This window comes from Rhinatrema bivittatum, chromosome 7 (genome assembly GCF_901001135.1).
Source record: "Rhinatrema bivittatum chromosome 7, aRhiBiv1.1, whole genome shotgun sequence".
NCBI classification, from domain to species: domain Eukaryota; kingdom Metazoa; phylum Chordata; class Amphibia; order Gymnophiona; family Rhinatrematidae; genus Rhinatrema; species Rhinatrema bivittatum.
In genome coordinates, this window is record NC_042621.1 from 222,891,173 (window position 1) to 222,915,987 (window position 24,815).

At 45.3% G+C, this 24,815-nt stretch overlaps 1 protein-coding gene across 1 annotated transcript in view; it reads right to left on the minus strand.

The window, feature by feature from the left end:
* LOC115096207 (solute carrier family 35 member G1-like) overlaps positions 1-21,075 on the minus strand; it is a 43,973-nt gene extending 22,898 nt beyond the window's left edge. The window contains exon 1 of the mRNA XM_029610718.1: positions 20,865-21,075. Within this exon, the coding sequence (XP_029466578.1) occupies positions 20,865-21,075 (211 nt within the window). The remainder of the gene's footprint in view (positions 1-20,864) is intronic.
* Positions 21,076-24,815: the final 3,740 nt, after the last annotated feature.

The window sequence follows — 24,815 nt, forward strand, 5'->3', positions numbered from 1 at the left end:
CGGACGGCCATCCGGCACCGATGCCATCGACGGACAAGCCATCCGGCACCGATGTCCACCGATGGGGACCATCCGGCACCGATGTCCACCGATGGGGACCATCCGGCATCGATGCCCACCGACGAATCGATGTGGCACCGATGCCCACCGATGGAAAAGGGCTGGACATCGGTGGGGAGGATGGGGCATCGATGGCATCCCCAAAAGGGGGGGTGGCATCGATGAAGTGACCCTGGGATCGTTAAAAAGTGTCTCGGGCAGCGGTGGCGGCGACCCGAGTATGCATGGCAGTGACTAACAGCGTGTGCGTCAATGGCATGCATCCGGGTAGGGACGGCACCGAGGAAGCCCAAGGAAAAAAACAGTGCGTAGGAGGAAAAAGCCTGGTAGCACTGAAAAGCAAAAAACATGGATAAAGGCATCAGGGCACCGTGGGGGGAGGGGCGCTGATGACATATAAAAGCCCAGGGCGGTTTAGGAGGGTCCCGGTGTAGCGATAGGGTATCGACTGCGTGAGGGTACCAGGGAACGAAGGACTTGAAGCTACAGAGGTCCTAAAGTTAAGGAAAAAATCCCTACCCCACTAGCATAAGCAAGCAGAGTGTCACAGAGATACTCGCAAGCTGTTTAAAGCTAACTGAAAAATGGGGGAAGGGAAGGCTTCAGTCAGTTAACAGCCTTAAGATAGTGACAGGAACCGACCGAAAAATAAGAATTAGTACTCACCGAGCGTCGTAAAAACGTACGCGGAGGGAGACCTGTGCAGGGAAAAGTGTTTTTTGAAGTGAAAAGTTAAGTGTTTCCATGAGGTAATTAGTTAAAAAATCCTCACAGAGCTCCAACCGCTATGCTGACTGCAGAGCGGAAAAAAGAAGACTGAGGGAGACACCTGTGGCTCACAGGGATAATTGCAGGCTGGGCATGCTCAGTGCACCCAGTGTGCCAGTGTCAGTCAAAGCTTGTTGAAACTTTGACAGAAAAGTTTTCCGTACAGGGCTCCATCCTCGATGTCACCCATTTGTGAGGACTACCATCCTGCTTGTCCTGTGAGAAAAGGCGATACAAGAATTTCTTGATACTAATGACGATAGGGTAGTCACTCCGGGTACGCTATGGGAAAGTATGAAGGTAGTGTTGCGGGGCCTATTCATCTCAAGGGCGGCATTTATCAAAAGGGAATCTGAGAAAAAGAGGTTGCAACTCCTGGAATCTATAGAGAGGCTGGAATTACGCCACAAGCAATTCCTGGAAACCTCTGTATTGCAGCAGTTGAAGGAGGCGAGCAGAAAGCTGCAGGATATGGAGTTAGGAAGAATAGCCCACCAACTTGATTTACTTAAACAACAACATTTTGAATATGGCAATAGGGCAAGTAAACAGCTGGCGAGGAAACTAAAAGAACAAGAGGCGAAAAGCCAAATCACCAAAATACGAGATATTGACGGGCACTTTATCCATTCCCAAGGGGATATAGGGGTACGATTCAATAAATTCTACCAAGAGTTATATGATTCTGACGGGACAATACCTGATTCTGAGATTTCCCAATATTTAGGTGAGATTTCCCTCTCAATCTTAGCTGACAAAGAACGTGAGCTTCTAGACAGTGCAGTGAAGTTACCAGGAACGCTACAGGTTATTAAAGAGTTAAAATTGGGGAAATCACCTGGGTTAGACGGGTATACCGGGAAATTTTACAAGATTTTTGGGCCGCAGTTAGTAGGTCCGCTAACAAATATGTTCAACGGCCTGCGGACTAGCGGTACGATATCTCAGCAAGCTAATACTGCAGGGATCACCATATTAGCAAAACCGGGACGAGACCACACCTTGTGCAGGTCATACCGACCGATATCGCTTATTAATATTGACCTAAAATTTTTGGCGAAAATCTTGGCTAAACGATTGGGTCAGGTAGCCCCGTCCTTAGTAGCACCTGATCAATCGGGTTTTATACCTGGTAGATTGGCATCAGACAATGTTAGGAGAGTCGTTGAGCTCATTGAATACACGCAGCAGAATAACATACCAACCACACTTTTGTCCGTGGATGCAGAAAAAGCCTTTGACAGAGTTCATTGGCCTTTCCTCTTCCAAGTGCTCACGAAAATGGGACTTGGTGTCCATTATACTAACTGGGTGGCTAAAGTTTACGATCACCCTCAAGCTCGAATTAAGATAAATGGAACCTACTCACCCCCATTCGAGGTGAAAAGAGGGACTAGGTAGGGGTGCCCTCTCTCCCTTCTACTATTCGCTTTGGCGCTCGAACCTCTTGCTGAAAAAATAAGGAACCTAGTGTCTATCCAGGGGATCCGGGTGGGGGAGTGTGATTATAAAATCTCCCTCTTTGCAGACGATCTATTGTTCACGGTAGCTGATCCTGGGAACTCCCTACCAGCATTAGTACAAGGGATTAGACATTTCGGGAGAGTGTCGGGGTTTAGGATGAACGAAGACAAGTCGGAATTGATGAATATTTCTATGGAAGAGGGTCTATATGAGGAGCTAGCAGCACAATTACCGTTTAAAAAGGCTAAGCAGTGGGTAAAGTACCTAGGGGTTAAGCTATGTGCTAACCTCTCTAAGTTGGTGGATTTAAATTACTTTCCCCTGGTCAAAGCAATACAGCAAGATCTTGATAGATGGGACAGAACCAACCTCTCATGGATGGGTTGCATAGCAGCCGTAAAAATGTCGGTTCTGCTGAAGTATTGCTATCTCTTTCAAACACTCCCTGCTAGATTACCTGGTAAATTCCTGAAGCTCTGGCAGAGGAAACTGTTCCATTTTGTTTGGAAAAGGAAACCTCCTAGGGTAGCCAGAGCAGTTGTATATAAGGATAATGTTGCGATTCTGGGCCGGCCCCGGAATCGCCACTCACCCACGACCCGGTCCCGGTCTTGCACGAGCTCCCCCCGGGCCATGCAGGTCCCAAATACGGCGCTGCCACGCCGTAGCAGCAGCCGGCGTCCTCCCGCGGCTGGCCCCGCCCCCTAGCCGCGCGCGCGCGCTGAGCCCCTGTATTTAAATGGGCCAGCGCGGGAACAGGCCAGGAGCAGCTGATGACGTCAGACGCTGCAGGGCTACATAAGCCCTGCAGTTCCTTCACTCCCTGCCTTGCAACGAGATTCCCAGGGTCTCCTGCTTCCAGTTGCTGCGTTCCTGATCTCCGATCCGGCTTGCCTGCTGACCTCTCTCCTTCTCGACTCGGCTCCGTTCCTGACTCCGCTTCTGGACTTCCCTTCGGCTTTGGTACGACATCTGACTTCTGGCTTGACTCGGCTCCGTTCCTGACTCCGCTTCTGGACTTCCCTTCGGCTTTGGTAACGTCATCTGACTTCTGGCTTGACCCGGCACCGTCCCTGACCTCGACTTGCTTCTCTCCTGGACCTCATCTCGGACATTCTTCGCTCCTCTGGCCCGAAGACTCTCCTAAGTCCCAGCGGCTGGGTCCCTACGGGCTCCTCCTGGGGGGGCACCGGCTTCCAGGGCGAATCTCCAGAAGTCCCAGCGGCCGGGCTCCTACGAGCTCCTCTCGGGGGAGCGCCGGTCTCCAGGGTGAAGAGTTCACTACTCCAGGGCCCAACGTTCTCCTGTCTTCAGGTCATCCTCGAGTCCTTGGTCGCATAGGGCTCCATCCAGTTCCAGCACCCAAAGCCTTTACGTCCGTCCAGCCGCCTCCCGGTTGGGACCTGTACTGAGGCTCTCCACAGCTTTCCTCTCTTGTCCCGACCGGCCCAAGGGTCCACAACCCCTAACAGATAAGATTCACGGGGGGCTCAGTTTCCCAATTTACTATGGTATTACACTGCCAACCTTTTGGCAGTGGTAGTTCACTGGCACTGCAGTGGATCCCCCAAACCGTGGCTAACGATAGAACGGGTACTGACGGGAAATCCATCTCTACTCTACAGAATTTGGTCCCCACACAAACTGAAAGGGGCGAGTTGGACGACCTTCTCAGAGGTGGTGATGCAAACTTGGTTAAAGTGGAAAGGGAAATTGATTGGGGATAATATTGCCTACCATAATATGTCATTTTTGTACAACCCTCTATTCCCCCCAGGTATGGAGGGGCCGTTTATACAAAGATGGCAACGTAAAGGCCTCACTACTATTGGCCAACTATGGAAAAATAATAAATTTATAGCTTTTGATGATTTACGACAGCAATACTCCCTGGCTATGACCGACTTTTACGCATACACTCAACTTGCACACTTCCTTTCCACACATAGAGTGGCCACCCTCCTACGCCAGGAGAAACCACCATTTGTTAGGTTCTGTGACAATGCAAACCAATTCGGGAAGCCCATTTCAAGGATATATGCTCTTTTAAATAGTCAGGAGAGGGCTAAACCAACTCACCAAACGAAGTGGGAGCGAGACTTTGAAGAAACCCTCCCGGATAAAGTATGGGAGAAATGCCACTTACACATTGGTAGTAGTTCAGTTTCCGCGCTTTTAAAGGAAAATGGATATAAGGTCCTATATCGATGGTACTTAACACCAGACAGGCTACATAAGATGTCAGCTAGACTTGATGATCACTGCTGGCGGCAGTGTGGTATAGTGGGTACCTTCTTTCATATGTGGTGGGAGTGCCCCAAGGTACAGAGCACCTGGCAGGCAGTTAGTGCATACATTCAGAATACACTAAAGATCTCGGTAATATTAACTCCACAGACGTGACTGCTACAGGTTGCTCCGGAAGGGGGCATGACTTGGCAACGCTTACTAGTCATGCAGGTGGTCTTAGCCACCAGATGTGAAATTGCTTTCTGGTGGAAAAGGGCGGAACCACCTGCCTTGGGTGATGTGCTTACTAGATTGGGCAGAATATAACATTTAAGTCATTTAACACACAGCCATACATGATGACAAGCTACCAAAATTTCAGAAAATCTGGGGACCATATCTTACAGGGACACCCATCAACGCATAGAAGGGGAGTCCATTGTTGCTATTTCCACAGAACCTTTCCTAGAGCTATCTCTCAAAAGGAACAGGTGCTTTTTATCTACCCACACCCGAGATAAGAGCCCAGTACTAAGAGCTTTTTGTCACCAGGCTCCATGTAGCTACACGCGCTACGACCTTAGGCCTTAATGTTGTTCTCTATCTTATATATGGCGCTTCTTACCTTGTCCTTCCTTGGGTTGTGTTAACTTAGGACAGCTGAACTTTGGGCTTTGAGCCCGTGGATTGGACGTTAGAGGGGTCTGGGTAGGGTGGGAAGGGGGTGGGATGTTAAAAGTTACATACCGAAAATTAAGGCTTATGCAGAAATGACAGTACATACGAAGATGATAGGTTGATGATCACCCGTTTAATAAGAGTTAATGGTTTTTTGGAGCATTTGCCATACATTATTTATTGATGCTTATTAAGAGCATTACATCTCTGTATTCTCTCATTATTATCTGCCTTGTTAATGTCTTCATAGTCTTGTAAACCAGTTAATTCTTCCTTAGTGACTTGAATATTTGCTATATCCTGCGGTCATACTGGAATAAGTCTGTAAAAAGATAATGAGAATTGTTACTGTTATGTTATTTCTGTTATAAAGTCAATAAAATACTAATTACAAAAAAAAAAAAAAAATGTATTCAAGAGTGGCCTGAGGTTTACTTATCGGAGAGGTAAGAATCTCCGTGATTTACTAGTACACTCTGACATGGCTATGGTTGAGAGAAATTGGAGCACTGTGGAAGAATACAAACCTTGAGGGCACTGCTCTGTCTGCCCGCATACAGCACTGATGTCATCGTTTGAACATCCGATTTCAGGGAAGAACTTTGTCCTAAGAGATTTTTCAGATTGTAGTTCGAATGGGGTGGTGTACATTATCAGATGCCCATGTAAAAAATTATATGTGGGAAAGACCTCAAGGATGATAAAAACACGGATTATGGGGCACAAGTCAAATATTAATAGGCTACGTGAAAATGCACCATTAGTCGAACACTGGGTTCAACTATCACATTCTTTATCTGATCTGGTTTTTTTTGTATTAAAAATTGTTGCCCCCCCCCCCGACTTGTGGGGGGAATTTTGCAGAACTTTTAATTCAGAGAGAAGTGGATATTTATGCTGAATATTGTAACACCTGTGAGTTTGAACAAAGAACTGGAATGGTCTCACTTTGTCTGATGTTGATTGGCTAACCGTGCTGTCTCCCGATTGGCTGGCCCCCAAAGAAAGCTGATTGGTTGTCTTGACTTTCGCACCTTTTTCCCTGTTAAATACCTTGTATGTTAGGCGCTCAGACGCGCTCCCTGTCAAATTTTGTGAAGAACAATATAAGGTATGTGGATTGCGCTGTACATATTTAAAGCTTATATTTTTGCTGGTTGGCTATGGTATTTTCTCTACATGGTCCTCTTTTATATTTTATTCTAAATCCATTGATTATTCTTACTGTCCCTCCCGACGCAGCCTCGGCAAAACACGGGACTGTGTTGGGGGACGCACTATATTACACTGATTGAAAATTTGCCATACAACAGTGGAGTTTGCCGATATGAAATAAAAACTGTATTGGAAGTTTATGGACTATGCAAGTTTTACTGCACTTTTTCTGGTTGTCATTTAAATTACAAGCATATATCCATGGGGTTACAGTTCTCAATAGCAATCCAGCTACATTCCACAACAAGCATACCAAACATACCCAATCATAAGAACATAAGAACATGCCATACTGGGTCAGACCGAGGTTCCATCAAGCCCAGCAACCTGTTTCCAACAGTGGCTAATCCAGGCTATAAGAACCTGGCAAGTACCCAAAAATTAAGTCTATTCCATGTTACCGTTGCTAGTAATAGCGGTGGTTATTATCTAAGTCAACTTAATAGCAGGTAATGGACTTCTCGTCCAAGAACTTATCCAATCCTTTTTTAAACACAGCTATACTAACTGCACTAACCACATCCTCTGGCAACAAATTCCAGAGTTTAATTGTGCATTGAGTGAAAAAGAACTTTCTCTGATTAGTTTTAAATGTGCCACATGCTAACTTCATGGAGTGCCCCCCTAGTCTTTCTATTATCCGAAAGAGTAAAAAAACTATTCACATCTACCCGTTCTAGACCCCTCATGATTTTAAACACCTCTATCATATTCCCCCTCAGCCGTCACACCTCCCTGCTATCCTTTCCCCCCCCCTCCCACCCCATTCCAACTATATTCCCTTGCTCACTCCAAGGGACCACACCTCAAGCAATTCGCACCCCTCTTCAGGGGTGTACCCATACTGATTTCCTCCAGTGTAACATATAAGGATATTAATAGATGGAACCATCAAGAAAATAACTATTAATAATTTCACTTTATGGAACAATTGCATTTGCAAAAACTAACCTGTGTTCTCTCACAAGCCCATTAGGTATGTGAGCTATAAGGGGAGTTACAAAAACACAGAAACAAAGAAAAGAAAGGAAAAACAAGCAGTTTTACAGCCAGAAAAACAAAATACAGGTCTATGTTATGTCTCTTCTTTTCTGAGCTGTCCCCTTCATTGGGTACTCAATGAGAAAGTAAAAAAAAAAATCTTTGCAGTCTGCAAGGCCAACTGAAAATTCAAATTTGCTGAAACTTGTACACATATCATACACACCAATTTCCCTCAAGTCACATATTTATAGTGAGGGCAAAGGCGATCGGCGGCATTTTGAGTATTGGCGGGACGGCGATTTTGAGTCTCAAAATGGCGGCGATCGGCACCATTTTGAGTATTGGGATCGGACAGACGGCGTGAAAGGAGGTCGCTCCCGGACCCCCGCTGGACTTTTGGCAAGTCTTGTGGGGGTCAGGAGGCCCCCCCAAGCTGGCCAAAAGTTCCGGTTGGGTCCAACGAGGGTCCCGGAGCGACCTCCTGCCACATGACCTGTCACGTGGTAGGAGCACAAGATGGCGCCGGTGACCATGTGACAGGGGCTGACCAATGGCACGGCAGCCCCTGTGACACAGGCTAACGGCGCCGTGAGGAAACCACAAACGAGTGCAGGGATGGCTTCCTGACTCCCCGCTGGACCACCAGGGAGTTTTGGTAAGTCTTTGGGGGGGGGGTCAGGAGGGTGGGGGGTTGTAGTTAATTTAATAGTAATGTATTTACAGATCGACAACTTATTGAATTCTCCATACTTCCGCATGAAACGGAATTGACCCCCCACGAATACCTATCGCGTACGCAACGAAAACTTTTTGCCTGCACATCTCTATTAACAACACAACCAAGAACGGCTTCTACAAGCTGCAGGTAATCAAAAGAATGAAACCACTCCTACACTTTCATGACTTCAGAACAGTTCTACAAGTCGTAATATTCTCCAAGATAGATTATTGCAACTCTATCTTGCTGGGTCTCCTGTCCTCATCCATCAAATCACTGCAGATGCTCCAGAATGCGACAGCCAGAATCCTAACAAATTCCAGAAGAAGAGGCCACATCTCTCCCATTCTAAAAAATCTACACTGGCTACCAAAACACTTCAGAATTCTACATAAGTCCATCACCATTATCCATAAAACTATCCACTCCCAAGCCCCTCTCACCCTCCAAATTCCACTCAGTCTACACACATCATCCAGACTCATCAGAGAAGCCTACAGAGGATCCCTGTCTGTTCCCCCAACTAAATCTACACACCATCTAGCCTTCAGAGATCGGGCCTTTTCTACAGCAGGTCCCTCTCTCTGGAACACTTTACCACCTGATCTTAGACTGGAACCTTGTTTATTAACATTCAGGGAAAGGCTTAAGACTTGGCTATTCAAACAAGCCTTTCCAGAGTCAAATATCCACATACAAGCCTCTTCCCGAGTCTAATATCCATTGAGAGACCTTACTGCAAAATGTAAATAAGTTATTTCTGTAAAGATTCTTCTCCTGTCTCCTTCCTCCTCCGGTTCAACTACCCTGTTATATTGTAACTTTTGTTTCCGTTGCACGTGTTAAATGCACAAAGTTATTGCACCCCCTGTTATCTGTAAACCAGCATGATATGATTGTATCATGAATGCCGGTATAGAAAAGCTTTAAATAAATAAATAAATAAATAAATAAAATACATCCCTCTGGTTAGGACTACAGCCCCCAGAGTTCCTTGCTTCACTGACTTTGGCTGATTGACAGCAAGCAAGAATGAGCATTTTATATAACTGTTTCTGTTATATAAGAGGTGTTGCATTAGCCCAGGAGCAGGAGGGCAACACAGGAGAGCAAATAGCTCCTCTTCAGCCCAGCTATGGAGGAGAATGCTGAGGCAGACAAGACAAACCACTACAAACAGTTAAGTTAAATGCTATGACTATTCTGGAAGACTTTGTTTTACTTTAAACTACTGAAGTTTGACTGTAAAGAAAAGCCAAAGTGAGTACTATACAAGTCTGTTAAACACCTATATTGAAAGGATAAGAACAAGGAGACTAAGGCCTGGATTTTCTAAAGTCGCAGGCCTTTGAGAATCGCGCAGAACCGGGGGGGGGGGGGGGCGAAGCAGGGGACGGGCCTGCGAAAGCCGGCAGCGATCGCACCACCACAGTGTTATCGCTGCCAGCTTTCGCAAACCAATAGCGCCACCGAGAAAGGTGGTGCTATTGGGCGCGCTACTGGCAGCAATAAGGTGTCCTACCTTTTCGCCGACAGCGAAGTCATCGCAGAGTCTGCCCCGATGCCGCCCCGACTTCACCCCTTCCGGTGCAGACTCCACCCCGATTTAGCTATCGCACGCGTGCGATCCCTTTAGAAAATGACCCCCTAAGTTAGGCATTCAGCATTGAGATGCTGCATATTGGAGGATGGGATATGCTAACTAAAGTACCTGCTGCTAATGGTGCTTCTTAGCTATCTGCAACTGCATAATAGCTTAAAGCTACTGTTGAAGAAGGATTCTAACTAATATAGTTCAGTGGAGATCTGTGTGTTAGGTTTAGTTTCAAGCATCCTGTGTTGTGTTTAGAAGGTTAGCAGTTTACACAGAGTTGTTGACTCGATGGCCATTAGAAGAAACTGCAGGTTTGATTAAATAAATACACTGGAATGAGCCCATTGTTTGTGTATGTGTTTGTGGAACCTTAATCTGTGAATGCAATTATTAAAGATTAATGGAAGCTGTCTGTAACAAGTTTAAATGCTTCTTTCAGCTGGTAACACTGTCTCATGCCCTACTGGTAGTAAATCCAGCCTTGAAGTTAATGGGAATTTCCTAAACTCTGTGAAGTGTTGGGATGTCCTAATGTATACTTGAGTGGCTGTGTGATGACTGGGAAAAACCCAGGGATCAGTGAAGCGGTTAGAGTGATAGCATTTCTAATCTTTGGAGAAGTGGAATTGATCACGGATATGATAGGTGATCAGAGAGGGAGGCATTATTAAAGGCATATCCTAGGGCTTTAGTAAAGGAAATACCTCAGGATATGACAGACTGACTGCCCTCATACTTCTACACTGCCAAACCTACTAGTTGTCCTAAATCTCCTACATAGAATCCAGCTGAAGAAGTGCTCCCTTGAGGACCAGGCGCAAGTGCATTGCCACATAGATATTGCTTCAGATTTTTCAAAGCTGTGTGAAGAGGCTAAAAGAACAGTTGGGGGAGGCCTATAGGTTGACTGCAAAGTCTGCCTACAAACTGAGCCAGAGGAACAAGCACCGATATGACCAGAAAGTGAGGTAGAATGACTTGATATTAGGAGACAGAGTGCTCTTAGAGAACTGAGGGCTGAGTAGAAGACACAAAATGACTAACAGGTGGGGGTTTACCCCTTATATTGTTGAAGAAAAATTGAACAACCTGCCTATTTACCGGGTAAGGCCAGAGTGGGGTGAAGGACCAATAACAAAATGCATACAGAAACCACCTCTTGCCCATTGGACAATTGACATTTCCCAAGAAGACCCCCAAACTATAGCTGAACCCCCCTCAGCCCTGACCAAAAAGGAGAATAACAATAACGCCTGAGATCCAACCACATTGGGAGTTTGACAGTAACCCTCATCAGAAAATGGTAGGAACCCCCAAGTATCCACTGGAAGAAAGATGTAGTGGGTATGATAGTGAGGATTCAGAAGAAGAGTTTAGTGGGGGGAATATGAGGATCACCTGTGAGCCTCAGTGGAGAGACAATACCCCTGACAGGTATATGATGAATACTTAGTAAGACAGCTCCCGGAGATAGAGACCCAGCAGAGAAAAATCCAAGAAGCCTCCCAGAGTAATGATACAACTGAGGGTGGTGCAGGTGCAAACAGAGGGATAGACCCTTTAACAAGAAGGGAAAAGAGTACCACAGATGAAACCCATCCCCAGAGAGAATCAGAAACTACACAGGCTGAGGAATTGGTTCCACTGCACCCCAAGAGCGCAGAAGGACAGGCAGGGCTGTGCAGCCCACAATAAGGTTGAATTATGATATCCCTGGAAACCCAATGAATGACCCCCTTATGGAAGCACACAAACCAGTTGACTGCCTATTACCGAAAAAGAACGAAGGAATATTTTGAGACTTTGGTCTGAAAGGGAGGTGCATCCAAGAGAGAGGCATCTTGAGGGCAACAGAAATTTAAGTGAAACCTCCCAAAGGAAGCGGGAAAAGAAAGAGCATGCTAACAGTTAAGTGAACTGCAGCAGAGAAAAAAAGGGCAATGCACTTTGTAACATAAGCCGCCAGTCTGGGAAAGCCAGAGCAAGATTAAAAAGGATGCCAGACTCCCTACCGTAAGGTGCTTAAATGACTATTGAATAGAGGGGTCAGAAATTCAGATAGAGGATTTGCATGTCATGACTCCCTGACCACTGCTGTTGAATTACAGTGAAACTTCACCTTGAAAACAAAGGTTGGCAAAATCCTAAGTTAATATCCAAAAAAATGAGGTTCTAATAATCAATATGCCTTACTATCTGTACCATATATAACAGTTTATTTCAAACTACAGAACACAGCATCAGCTTTTTTCTACAGAGCTAAAATACAATCTACCATCTCTTACCATGTAATAGGTTACAAACAGTGTCAGAAAAATACACAACAAATTCAATCACCTGCTGTTTATTGAAAATCTATCAACCATAAAACTGTCCTTTGAGAAATAATTGCAAGGTTAAGCTATGACAAATACTTAGCTCGAAAAAAACTGTCCAACGCAGTGCAGCAGATCTCAATAAAGCTGTGCTCAGAACAAACGCCCAACCCAACATAGGCCATGTTTTGACGTGCAAATGCCTGCATCAGGAATTCAAATTACCTAGAAAATAAAACATAAATCATAATACCAGAAATGTCAAAATTATCAAACAAAATAAATAAATTAAAACTTTGTCAAAAAAGGTTTTACGTACTTGTCATCTGCCTTAGTCCACGCCACAAATTTCAAAAGATGGCGGCAAGCTCCACCTCAAATGCCAAAACATGTCACTCTTTAAAGACCACACCATCACAACCACCCACAGACCTTTCAAAAATTGTTAATAACAAACCAAATTTAAAGACAGGAACACTCCTAAACCACATTCAATAAGCAATCATACTTTTGGTATCTCAGCAAATCATTATGTAACCCACTCTATCTCCTTATTCAAGCCATTTGGCCAAACAGGGTCTAGTTGGTAAATCCATCGCTGCTTTTTTCTGATTAATGTCAAATCAAAATCTCCACCATGTAAACTGGGTTCAACTTTCTCTAACACAGAGAAAGTGAAATCTGAGAAAGTATGTTGGGAAGTTACACAGTGGGCAACCTCAGGGGTCTCAACTTTCTGACACGTAATAGAATTACGATGTTCTTAACAGCCTCTTGGTTTTCCCAATACATATCAAAGGACATGTGCACCGCATAATGTACACTACTCCCTGGGATCCACATGGTACAATCGATACTTAGAAAGCATTTCAAAAGATAACAAAACACCATCAAAAGACTGCGGACATACTGAACAATTTCCACATGGGTGATGTCCACTAACTATTGGGTCAACTTCCACTGGTGACAAATTTTCTTTATATTCTGATCTCACTATCATGTCCCAGAGTCGACCTCAAGTAAAGGCGATCATAGGTCATTCATGAAAAAAACGGATAAAATTAAAAAGTCTGCCAATGTTTTTTATACTTCGCTAAAACCTGAAACATCTGAAGAGTAAGGTAGTACACAAGTAATGTGACTGCTCGTTGATGTCTGGCATGACTGCACAAGGAGATCCCATTTAATCCAACGAGCTCTCTTGTAAGCCTTATTGATAAAAGATATAGGATAACCACGTTCATGAATATACAGCTTCACTGAAGTCGCTATTACTTTGTAGTCCATTAATGAAGAGCATAATCTCCTTAACCAAAAAAATTGGCTAACAAGAAGACTATCCTAAAGTTGTTGGGGATGACAACTATGGTAAATCCAACAAGGTGTTGCATTCCGTTCGCTTCCTAAAAATAGCAAACTGAAACTGGCCCCCTTCTATGGATATTAAAATATCCAAAAACCAACACAGGATTTATTATGTGTGAATGTAAAACACAGATGTTCATTACACTGAGTGAGCCAAATCATAAATTCATTAAATTGCTGAGGTTCCCCCTGTCCAGAGTACCATATCGTCTCCATAAGTCAATGGAAGACCGATAAGGGCAAACAGCGAGCAATTGATGTTGGGAACCATTGTGGACCCCATGGCCACACCCTTAATTTGTTTGTCAAAAATGCCATTAAATACAAAGAAATTTTCTTGTAACACCAACGAAGCCAGCTCACAAATAAATCTAGATGGAACTCTGGTCTCAAATTGGCGATCCTCCAATATATGTTGAATCGCCAACATACCCTTGTTCTGAGGTATATTGGTGTATAATGTCACCATGTCAATAGCAGACAAACTGACTGACTTCAAAGAACCTGTAAAGCTTTGCAATGTATTTTGATGTCCATTGAATCTCTTATATATGATGGTAACTCCAGTACATTGGGACGCAAAGATTTATCTACAATAAATGACAGTGGTTCAAGTAAAGACCCTCGGGATGAAACAACTGGTCTTCCTGGAGGATTCTCGAGGTATTTATGTATCTTCGGGAGTCTTCCTGGAGGATTCTCGAGGTTTTATGTATCTTCGGGAGTCTTCAGGCAATCAATCTTCAAAAATCTATATTGCCTTGATGTAATCAACGAATTGGCTAAGGCGGATTCCAGAATAGTCAATTCTAGATTTTAATATATTTGTAGGATTATCATCTAATGTAGCATAAAATGACATGTCCAACAATTGCCAGAGAATTTAATTCTTGTATATTAGTGTGTCTAGCACCACTACTGCTCTCCCTTTTCAGCAGCCTTGACCACTACTGTACTACCTGAATGTTCATAAAATGATAAATTATATTTAAAATTAGAGGGTTCCTTAAGACTTTTTTTTAATGTATTGATGCACCAATTCACAAAAAGTATGAATCATTGGGACAACTGGTCCCAGAGGAGTCCACATAGATTTCGAAAAAACAACACATGCATCTTCATACTTCACTGCTGCAGAAAAATACTGCTTCAACCTTAATGTTCTGATGAATCTCTAAAAACATAAATCCACCTCAAAATAACTGGTCCTTTGGGTGGGCTCAAAGCACAAACCCTTGTTTAAAACACATGTGTTGTAGATGGAACCTCAGAAGAAAAATTGATCACCACTGATTGCGTTGTGATTATTAGAACTTCTTATATTTTTTTGGATATAGACAATTGAGGTTCCTGCTCTTGTGTTGTTCGCACAAAATCATAAGTTATACAACTTTGATTGAAAAAGTCTTAAATTGCAGAATTCTGACAGAGAGGGATTCATGAGAGAAATGTACTGAAAACCCATTCTATCAAACAATATATTCATTCTCTCCACCCCCCACCCTTTTTGGGTATCCTCCTCCCCAACTTATCACTAATATACTTTTCCCCTTGTTAATAACCTGTCTGCTTTTGATTAACTCCATTGTTAAAAAAATATGTATATCATCCACCTTTTATCTCCTCCCATCCCTTTTAGCATAATCACTGTTAGACTTGAAATTATTGTAAAGCTTGTTGCTATGTTATGTTACATTGTGAACCGAGGTGATGTTTGCAAACGTGCCTCGGTATATAAAAAACCCTTAAATAAATAAATAATAAATATTCACTCTGAATGCCATGGGGGAGTAAGAACCCTTGGGTACTTAGTTCTCAGAGCAGAGAGAAAAAGGCCAGGCAGGATCGAAGGGTTTATACCTATTCACTTTCCATAGTTCCTGCCTGGGTCTTGGCCTTTCGGCTAAGAGGAGATGATCCTTCCTCACTGGGTAACAGTGAATGATTGGCCATGAGCTTAGCTAAGCAGGAATCACTGAAAGCTGAAATTACTCAGAGCCTGAATCATTTGAACAATGCACAAGCAATAAGTCTAGTAGAGCTGTAAACCTGAGCAAAGAAAACCCTCCCACCAAGGAAGAAAAGCCTGAAAACAATAGTGGATCTGGAGGTGGAATTGGGTCTCCCAGGAGAATGCTGACCCCAATGGCAGATTGGGAGGCAACGTCAGGTCCCCCAGAAGGACAGGGACCCCAATGAGGCGTTGCTCAATTTAAATGTGGTGTTCTAAGTACCTGATTCACTAAGGGTTTTTCCCATAGACACAAAATATAAGAAAAGCCTTAATGAATCTGTCCCTAAGTTTGCAGTGCTATTTAACCCTGAAACAGCTAATGCAAAACACTGGCCAACATCCGCAGATTGGCTTTTTGCCCTTTTGATCTAACTTCAAATGAACAGCTCAAGTGTGATGGCTGGGTGTAGAAGCATTTTTTGTTATAGGCAAAACATAAATATTTGTAATTAATTAACGAAATAAATAAACTCTTTTTTGACTTCACAACAAGCAACCAGCCTGCTTTTTGAGAAGGGAAAGTTTTTTGGGCTAAAGATAAGTTGCTTTTTATATATAAAATTCCAAAATTCTTTTAAAAAAATAGTAGTATGTGAACTGTTAAGTCAGAGAAATAAAGGGAGGTTGGAGGTTTTTGACCAATGATTATAATGGTATGCAGCCTTAACTGTGTTTCAGTAACAGCATACAAATACATCTCAGGCCTTTTCCTCCTCGTTCATGCTTCTAGTTGTATTTGCTGCATCCAATGCTGAAAATATTTTTGGTGAAGAATATTCTCTTTTTTATGTATAGTTTGTTTTCTTTTTTGTTTTGTTATATCATACTGTGTAGCTCAACAACCCCAAATAGCTAAGGGGCGGATTTTAAAAGGAGCGCGAATAGCCTACTTTTGTTTGCGCTCCAGGCGCAAACAAAAGTACGCTGGATTTTAGTAGATACGCGCGGAGCCACGCGTATCTGCTAAAAACCTGGATCGGCGCGCGCAAGGCTATGGATTTTGTATAGCCGGTGCGCACCGAGCCGCGCAGCCTACCCCGTTCCCTCCAAGGCCGCACCGAAATCGGAGCGGCCTTGGAGGGAATCCTCTAACACCCTCCCCTCACCTTCCCCTCCCTTCCTCTACCTAACCCACCCGCCCGGCCCTGTCTACACCCCCCCCTTACCTTTCTCCGGGGATTTACGCCTCCCAGAGGGAGGCGTAAATCCCCGCGCGTCAGCGGGCCTCCTGCGCACCGGGCCGCGACCTGGGGGCGGGTACGGAGGGTGCGGCCGCCCCGGGCCGTAGCCACGCCCCGTACCCGCCCCCAAAACGCTGCCGACACGCCCCCGAAACGCCGCGACGACCGGGCCCGCCCCCGACACGCCCCCCTCGGAGAACCCCGGGACTTACACGAGTCCCGGGGCTCTGCGCGCGCCGGTAGGCCTATGTAAAATAGGCTTCCCGGCGCGCAGGGCCCTGCTCGCCTAAATCCGCCCGGTTTTGGGCGGATTTAGGCGAGCAAGGCTCTGAAAATCCACCCCTTAATGTTCTTCCTACCTTGTAGAAATTTAAATCCCCAAATCCAGGTGTGCCAAGATTGTAGTGTCATACCCAAAAAGACTTGAGGCTCTAATCACTGCAAAAGATGCCTCTACAAAGTACAGTGGGCCCTTGACTTTCGAATGGCTCGCATTACGACCAACTCGGGCTACAACCAACATGGCAGGGTTTGTCTTATGAACAAAATTCGAGTTACGACCATAATTTTCGGTTTCGAGTTACGACCAAATTTTGAGTTACGACCCCTGCTGCGTGCGTGCCGCGTGCGTGCATTTTTTTTTTTTTTTCGCGGATTGGTTGTGTATCACATTTTTTTTGGTCTTGGAGGGTGGGACTTCTACAGAGATTGACTGGCTACTGTTGCTGCTTCTACTAATGGGACCAGTCCATCCCAGGCGCACGTGGGCAGGCCCAGCATGCAATTGCAGCAAACAGCATCGGAGGACATCACTCAGCTGGCAAGGTACAGTAATGTGCTCAGAAGTGGTTGGGAGGGGGAAAATAGTTTCTGGAGGGCAAGAGACATGCTCAGAAGTGGTTGGTAGGAAGAAAAGAGTGTCTGGGGTTGGTGTTTTTTCTGTTAGATTTCTTTTTTTTTTTTTCTCCCTGCAGAACAGCACTTTTATCAAAGAAGTGTTCAAAATGGCCCCAAAGATAAAGAAAGCAATCACAATCGAGAAGAAGGAAATTGTGCAGAAATTTGAGAGTGGCGTTCGAGTGACCGAGCTCGCTCTCATATACAGCAAGTCAAAATCCACCATTTCGACAATCTTACAAAAAAAAAAGATTTGTACAAGGAAGTTAGTGTGGCTAGAGGTGTCACTCAAATTACCAAGCAACGATCAACAGTGATAGATGAGGTAGAAAGCCTATTGCTAGTGTGGATAAATGAAAGGCAGATGGCAGGTGATTGCCTATCTGAGTGTCTAATTTGTGAAAAAGCTAGGGCTATAAATGCAGATATTGTAAAGGATAAACCATCAACAAGTGAAAATGGTGAAATATTTCATGCCAGTAAGGGGTGGTTTCACAATTTTAAAGCAAGAACTGGGGTTCATAGCGTAGCTAGGCATGGTGAAGCTGCCAGTTCTGATAGAAAGGCTGTTGAAAATTACATACCCCACTTCGAAACAATGACACAGAGAAATGGCTTTTCCTGTCAGCAAGTTTTCAACTGTGATGAAACTGGACTTTTCTGGAAGAAAATGCCCAAGAGACCATACATTACCCAGGAAGAGAAGAAAATGCCAGGTCACAAGCCAATGAAGGATAGGCTAACCTTATTGCTATGTGCCAATGCGAGTGGTGACCTCAAGATAAAGCCTCTCTTGGTTTATCATTCTGAGACCCCAAGAGTGTTCAGAAAACAGAATGTCATGAAGAATAGGTTAGGTGTCATATGGAGATCTAACAGAAAAGCCTGGGTAACAAGAGTACTTTTTCTTGAGTGGTTCAGGGAGGTTTTCTGTCCTACTGTACAGAAATATCTTGAGGACAAAGGATTACCACTCAAGGCTCTCCTCATCATGGACAATGCTCCTGCTCACCCACGAGACTTGGAAGACGAGTTGGCTGAAGAATTCCCATGGCTCACAGTAGAATTCCTCCCATCTAACACAACTCCTCTACTGCAGCCTATGGACCAGCAGGTCATAGCTAACTTTAAGAAACTATACATCAAGGAACTGTTCCAGAATTGCTTCCAGATGGTTTCAGTTACAGATTTAACCCTTAAAGAATCCTGGAAAGAACATTACAGCATCCTTTCATGTGTGGGGTTAATAGAGAAATCCTGAGCCAATGTCTCTCAAAGGACATTGAGATCTGCCTGGAAGAAAGTGTAGCCTAAAATTATAGAAGAAGAGGAGCCGGACCCTGCAACTGACCCTGTGGTTAATGACATTTTCACTATAGCCGAGTTCATAGGCTTGCAGGTAGACAGTGCTGACGTTGAGGAACTGGTGGAGGAACACTCAGAGGAATTGTCTACAGAGGAACTTCAGCAACTTCTGGCTGAGCAACAGAGAATGGCAGCCGAGGAGCTTACTGAAGAGAAGGAGGTTCAACAATCAGTGCAGCAAATTTCCTCTTCTGGAATTAAGGAAATCCTGAAAAAAAATGGACAGAGCTACAAACATTTGTAGAGAAGACCCACCTAGACAGAGGAAAAGCCAATCATTGCATTCACTTGCTTAATGATAATGTTATGTCATACTACAGAACAGTGTTGAAGAAAAGACAGAAACAGACAACCTTAGACCAGTTTTTAGTTGCAAAAAGGTTGAGACCAAATGAGCCAGAAGCAGGTCCTAGTGAGCTACAGACTCCCCCCAAGGAGAGAAAGGATACCAGAGAGCCAGATTCCAGATGTTCTTATGGAATGGGACTATCCTTCTGAACAATAACCACCTTCCATTTCCTCCCCTGATGCTGTTTGCTTCCCCCTCCCCCATTCCTGCAAACCAAAGATGTCAACTTTTAAATAAATAAATGAAAAATAAACTTGAATTGTTTTTTTCTGGTAGGCTAAGCACATTTTATAACTTTTTGGTGAGTACACTAGGGAAGTATAGGTGTTTCTGGTAATTACAGACCTCATACAACCATTTTTTTTATTATAGAAATGGTTAGGTAAGGGGTGCTTTTCAGAGGTCTGGAACGCATTATGGGTTTTTCCATGGTTTCCTATGGAAAACAAAGTCTTGACTTACAACCAACTTGAGTTACAACCAGCCCTCTGGAACCAATTGAGTTCAGAAGTCAAGGGCCCACTGTACTGAGTAAAGAGTCTGAATATGTAAATGTGATATTTCAGGTTTTTTTTTTAATTAATTTGCACAAATTTCTACAAACCTGATTTCACTTTATCATTATGGGGTATTGTGTGCAGACTGAGGAGGGAAAAAGCATATTATCCAATTTAAAATAAGGCTGTAACGTACCAAAATGTGGAATACGTGAAGGGGTCTGAATACTTTCTGAATGCACTGAACATAGTCATGTAAAAATGTATACTGTATAATCATATATTCTAATAAACCTGCATATATTTGTACATTCTGCCAGTCTTAGTCACAGTCCCATTTGTTTTCATGAAGTGAAGGGATGGAAATCTCACCCACTAACAACTTCTTCCCCAGGCAGTGGCACCAGGCACCAAGAAGGCGAGGACTGTCAGTGTCTGCCCTGGGGGGCTTCCGCCAGGTTGGTTCCGGACCCAGAAATCCCCTATGAGGTAAGCAGTCAAAGGGGTGTTACATTTTTAATAACTTGTATAACAATGGCCATAGCCATCCTTATGGGGTACAAATAAGGGCAACTGCCTTGGCCCCGCACATTGGGGGGGGGGGGCATCACAGTCATGGTAGCCCCATCCTCAACAATATAATTTCCGTCAGTTTGGAAGTGGATCAATGCACATCAGTGTTCCAGGGCCCAGTTGTAGTTGATTCATCTGGGGCCCCCCATTTTCCTAAGGTCAGCCCTGACAATGGCTGTTTGTTCATCACTATAAATCAAGGCACATTATGCAGCAGTGTTCAGTTTTCCAATCTAGGAACTCTCCTGTTCTTTTCAGTCAGTTACTAAGAATCATTTGAAAGGCTTTCTTTCTAAACTCTGGATTTCTTTCTTTCTTTTTTACTAATTGCTAGCTACTGGATTTTCTCGGCGGGAGGGCATTACCCCCGCCCGCTCGCTCCTCCCTAGATAGTCAGCAATGAAATTCATGTCCGTCCGTTTCCTCGCCTGATGCCCTCGATTGAGTGCGCGACTACATCACGCCCCCCCCCCCTCCCCCCTGCCCGAGGGGAGCATAAATCAGGATCTCTTTCACCGCTCGCAGGGTGAGCCCGTGCTGGGGACGGGACAGTATCCTCCCGGGGGCCGTTGCTGCCGGTGGCCGCTCGCTCTCTCACCGGCTGTTTCCAGTATCTGCTCGGAACTTATCCGGACGAAGGAGCTGCTCGTCGCTGGAGCCTGCGTGTCTCCCGCCGGGTCCCCGTTACCGGCCGCCGTCGTCGTCGCTGCTTCTTCATCGTCATTGTCTGCTGCGGTAACCGCCTTTGCCCCCTCTGCCGCCGTCGTTGTCCTCGTCGCCGCCACGGCGGCCGTTGCCTTGGAGCCCATGGTGGCCGCTGCTCCCCGGCTCTGCAGCCGCGGCGGCTTCTTAAGCCGCTTCTAGCTTTTGGGGGTCAGCGGGGGTGTGGAATCCTGCGGCAGCCTCGTGTCCCCGGCCGGCCGAGGAGGGGGAGAGACACCTGCCGGTGACGGGACCATTGCGTGTCCTGCTGTCTTCGGTAAGCCGGGAGCCAAGGTCTCTTGCAGTGACAGCAGCCCAAACCCCCATCCCGCCCCTTCCCTTCCCGCCCGGGGCAAGCAGCGTTCCCGTCGCCGGCCAGTGTTACTTGCCACCTGTTTCCCCCGAGGGAAGAATGGAGCGCGCTACCGGCTCGCTTCACATCCGATTCCCCTCCCCACCGCTGCCGGGTTTGTACCTGAGACATTACAAGGCGAAGTGTCTTGTTCAAGATCAGTAGGAGCTGGATTTCCTCCCTGGTTCTCAGCGGCTGCTCTAAGCACGTGGCTACTACTGCACTTATTCTGTGTCTCGGGGAAAACTGGGCCCCCTACTGTTAAGGTTTCAGTTTACTTTATTGTAACGGGACAATAAAAGTATTGTTCCTTCTTTTCTCACTTCTTTAGAAACTTTTATTATAGTTAAGCACCAGAAAATTCCCAGTTCACTGTGTGTTGCCTGATGTTTCTAAAGTATTAAATTATTTAAAACTCTGAGAACCTATTTTCTTAGGGAAAAAGTAATATAAGCAGGGACAGTCAGTGCTAGCATTTTTTTTGCTGTCCTGTACAAATTACTGTATTGCCCATCCCACCACCTTCTAGTTTTTGTTAACAAAGAATTTTTGTTTTTCCAATAACCAAAACACAGTAGAAACACACTGTCTCAGGCCCTCTTCCCCAAAGAAAAAAGTTCTTGAAAGATCCTCAAAACTTTCAAAATTGACATATCCCCCGAACCTGTCTTATCTCATCTAAAGGGCTAAAACACCTACAGTAAATTGGGCAGGAGTGATGTCCAGGTGCTCCTGCCCCACCAAACACTGGATGGCACCCTAGCTGGTGTTGTGCTCCCCGGCCGTGGCAGGCCCATGGCCGGGCTCACTCACACCCGACGCCGGGTCTCCAGAGCTGGCCCGACCTCCTTGGCAGCGGTGGGCAGCTGCCTGCGTGCCTGTGTTCCCTCCATATTCCCGGGGTCCTCCTGTGCCGCCTCAGCCTCCTCCGGGGCTGACCGGGCCTCCGAATGTGCGCCGCGGGAAGACGCCGCCACTTCCTCTTCCCTAGCCCGTCAGCCTTAGGCGTACACACGTGCATATCTAGACCCTAAAGGGGCCGCGGCAGGAAAGCCGACCTTGGCCCTGGATGATGACGTCAACCAGTTCCACTATATAAGGTAGGCTCAGACATTCAGAGCCTGCCTTGGCAACAGGTCTCCTCGCTTCCCTGTCGTGCGCTGCTTTGTTACTCCTGTTCCAGTTCTTGTACCAATACCTGCTCCAGTTCTGTTCCTGTTCCAGTACCTGCTCCAGTTCCAGTTCCTGTTCCAGTTCCTGTCCTTGTGCCTGCTTATCTTCTGATGGACCTCCTTGGCTTTGATCCTTTGCTCGGACTTGACCTCAGCTCTAGGCGCCTGCCTCGACCCTCTGCTTGGACCTGACCATGTCTCTAGCCGCTTGCTCGACCCTGTGCTTGGACCTGACCCTTCGTCTCTGCTGCCACACGGCACTCTGCCTTTGGACATCTTCTTTGGGATCAACCATGTGGAGGCCCGCCTAAGTCCAGCCGGCCCCGGTACCCAAGGGCTCAACCTGCGGAGAACAAGGGCTGATATTGGCGAAGCTCCAGTCAGCCTCCACTTCCCGCTTGGCCTCTCCTCCCAACACCATCTCAGGCCAGGGGTCCACCTCCGCAACAGGTTGCCAAGGCCATGGACCTGGCGGAGCCATCAGCTCTCCAGGCCATACCAGGCCTGGCTCTGAAGATCCAGGAACAGCAGCAGTTCCTTGAGGCATTGGCTACATCCATCGAGCGCCTCAATGCTCACCTGGACTCTCATCCAGGTTCAGTGTCTTCCACGCCTGTCTCGTCCAGTTCTCTGGCCCCAGTTACTTCGGTCAGGGCTTCACTCTTCCTGCCTGCTCCACTCCGTTTTAATGGGGACCTGAAGCTTTATAGGGGCTTCATAAACCAGTGTTATATGCAGTTTGCCTTGCAACCGACCGTGTTCCAGGATGACATCACGAAGGTGACATTCATCCTGTCTTGCCTAGAAGGCAAAGTGTTGGCTTGGGCTTCTCCCTTATGGGAGCAAGCGGACTCTCTTCTTCAAGAGCTACCACTTTTCGTCACAACCTTCCATCGGACTTTTGATGATCCAGGAAGACAGGCAACAGCGAGTTCGGATCTTCTGCACCTAAGGCAAGGCCATCGAGCTCTCAACGAGTATACTGTTTTGTACCCTAGTGACTGAGCTGGGCTGGCAAGAAAATTGCCTCTGATCCATTTACCTAGATGGTCTGTCACTTCAGCTCAAGGATGAGCTTGCAGCCCACGAACTATCGACCTCTCTTGAGGACCTCATCGACCTCATGGATCGCATGGATCATCGCCTCCAGGAGCACCACCAGGAAGTCCGAGCACCTTGTCGCCCAGCTACAGAACGTTCTCGTTCTCCTCCCGCTGAAGGGCTCGCTGCCAGCGGAGCTCCACCTTTTAACAAGCTTGAGGAGTCCATGCAGCTAAGGCATTTCCCATTGGTACAGGCACATTCACATAATCCAAAATAGGACGAACTAGTTTCCTCTAAAGCACGGGTCCCCAGAATTTTCAAGAAAAAGGCCACATAGACCATTTCAAATCACTGAGAGGTGTGGGGTGGGTCCCTTCTTGGAGTTTGCTGAAGCAGAGGGAGAGAGGAGATAAAAATATATAGAAATGATGGCAGAAAAAGACCAATCGACCCATCTAGTCTGCCCAGCAAGCTCCCACACTTATTTTCCCATACTTATCTGTTTCATTATTTCCCATACTTATCTGTTTCACCAATCTCCAACTTCAGGGCTCTTGTTGGTAACTGTTTGATTCAAATTTCCTCAAAGCAAGGTAACAAGTGAAGCAAGGATACTTCCAAACGAAAAAAAACTTCAATTAACTGTCTGCAACTCCAACTTAAAGTGTGAATCTACTCAGAAATTTGCAAAAATGGAGGAAAAGACTTCATAGCCTCATGTTTGTTCTATCCAGAACATATAACATGTACGAGGTAAATGTAATCATTGGTCTAAAAAACCTCCAACCTCCACACTTTTTATTACAAAAATTACCCCAAAAGTTTTTATTATCTAATTTCTTCTATTTTCTTAAATTTTTCTTCGATTTTCTTTAAAAAAAAAAAGGTGCACCATGTATTCCAATACTCTGGTATACAAACTTCCTGAATATGTTGCTCAAATTGATGAAGTATATTTATGAAAACACAGTTCTATTCAACTTATCTGTGTTAATCCATTGTAGTTGCCCAATGATATATGCCGACATCTTTAAATCTTTAAATCGCCATTAGCGGTGAGTAACCACATGAAGAAAAAGATCAGATGTTGGATGTGCTGGATTAAAGGTATTTCAAAGACCTTGGTTGAATGAGACTTGCAAGTTTTAAAATAATGTTGTTCATGTTCTCAATTTTGTGTTCAACAGTGACTGCCTTGAGACAGCTTTTTTGGCGAAACATTGGCTAATGTCGGCATATATCATTGGGCAACTACAATGGATTAACACAGATAAGTTGA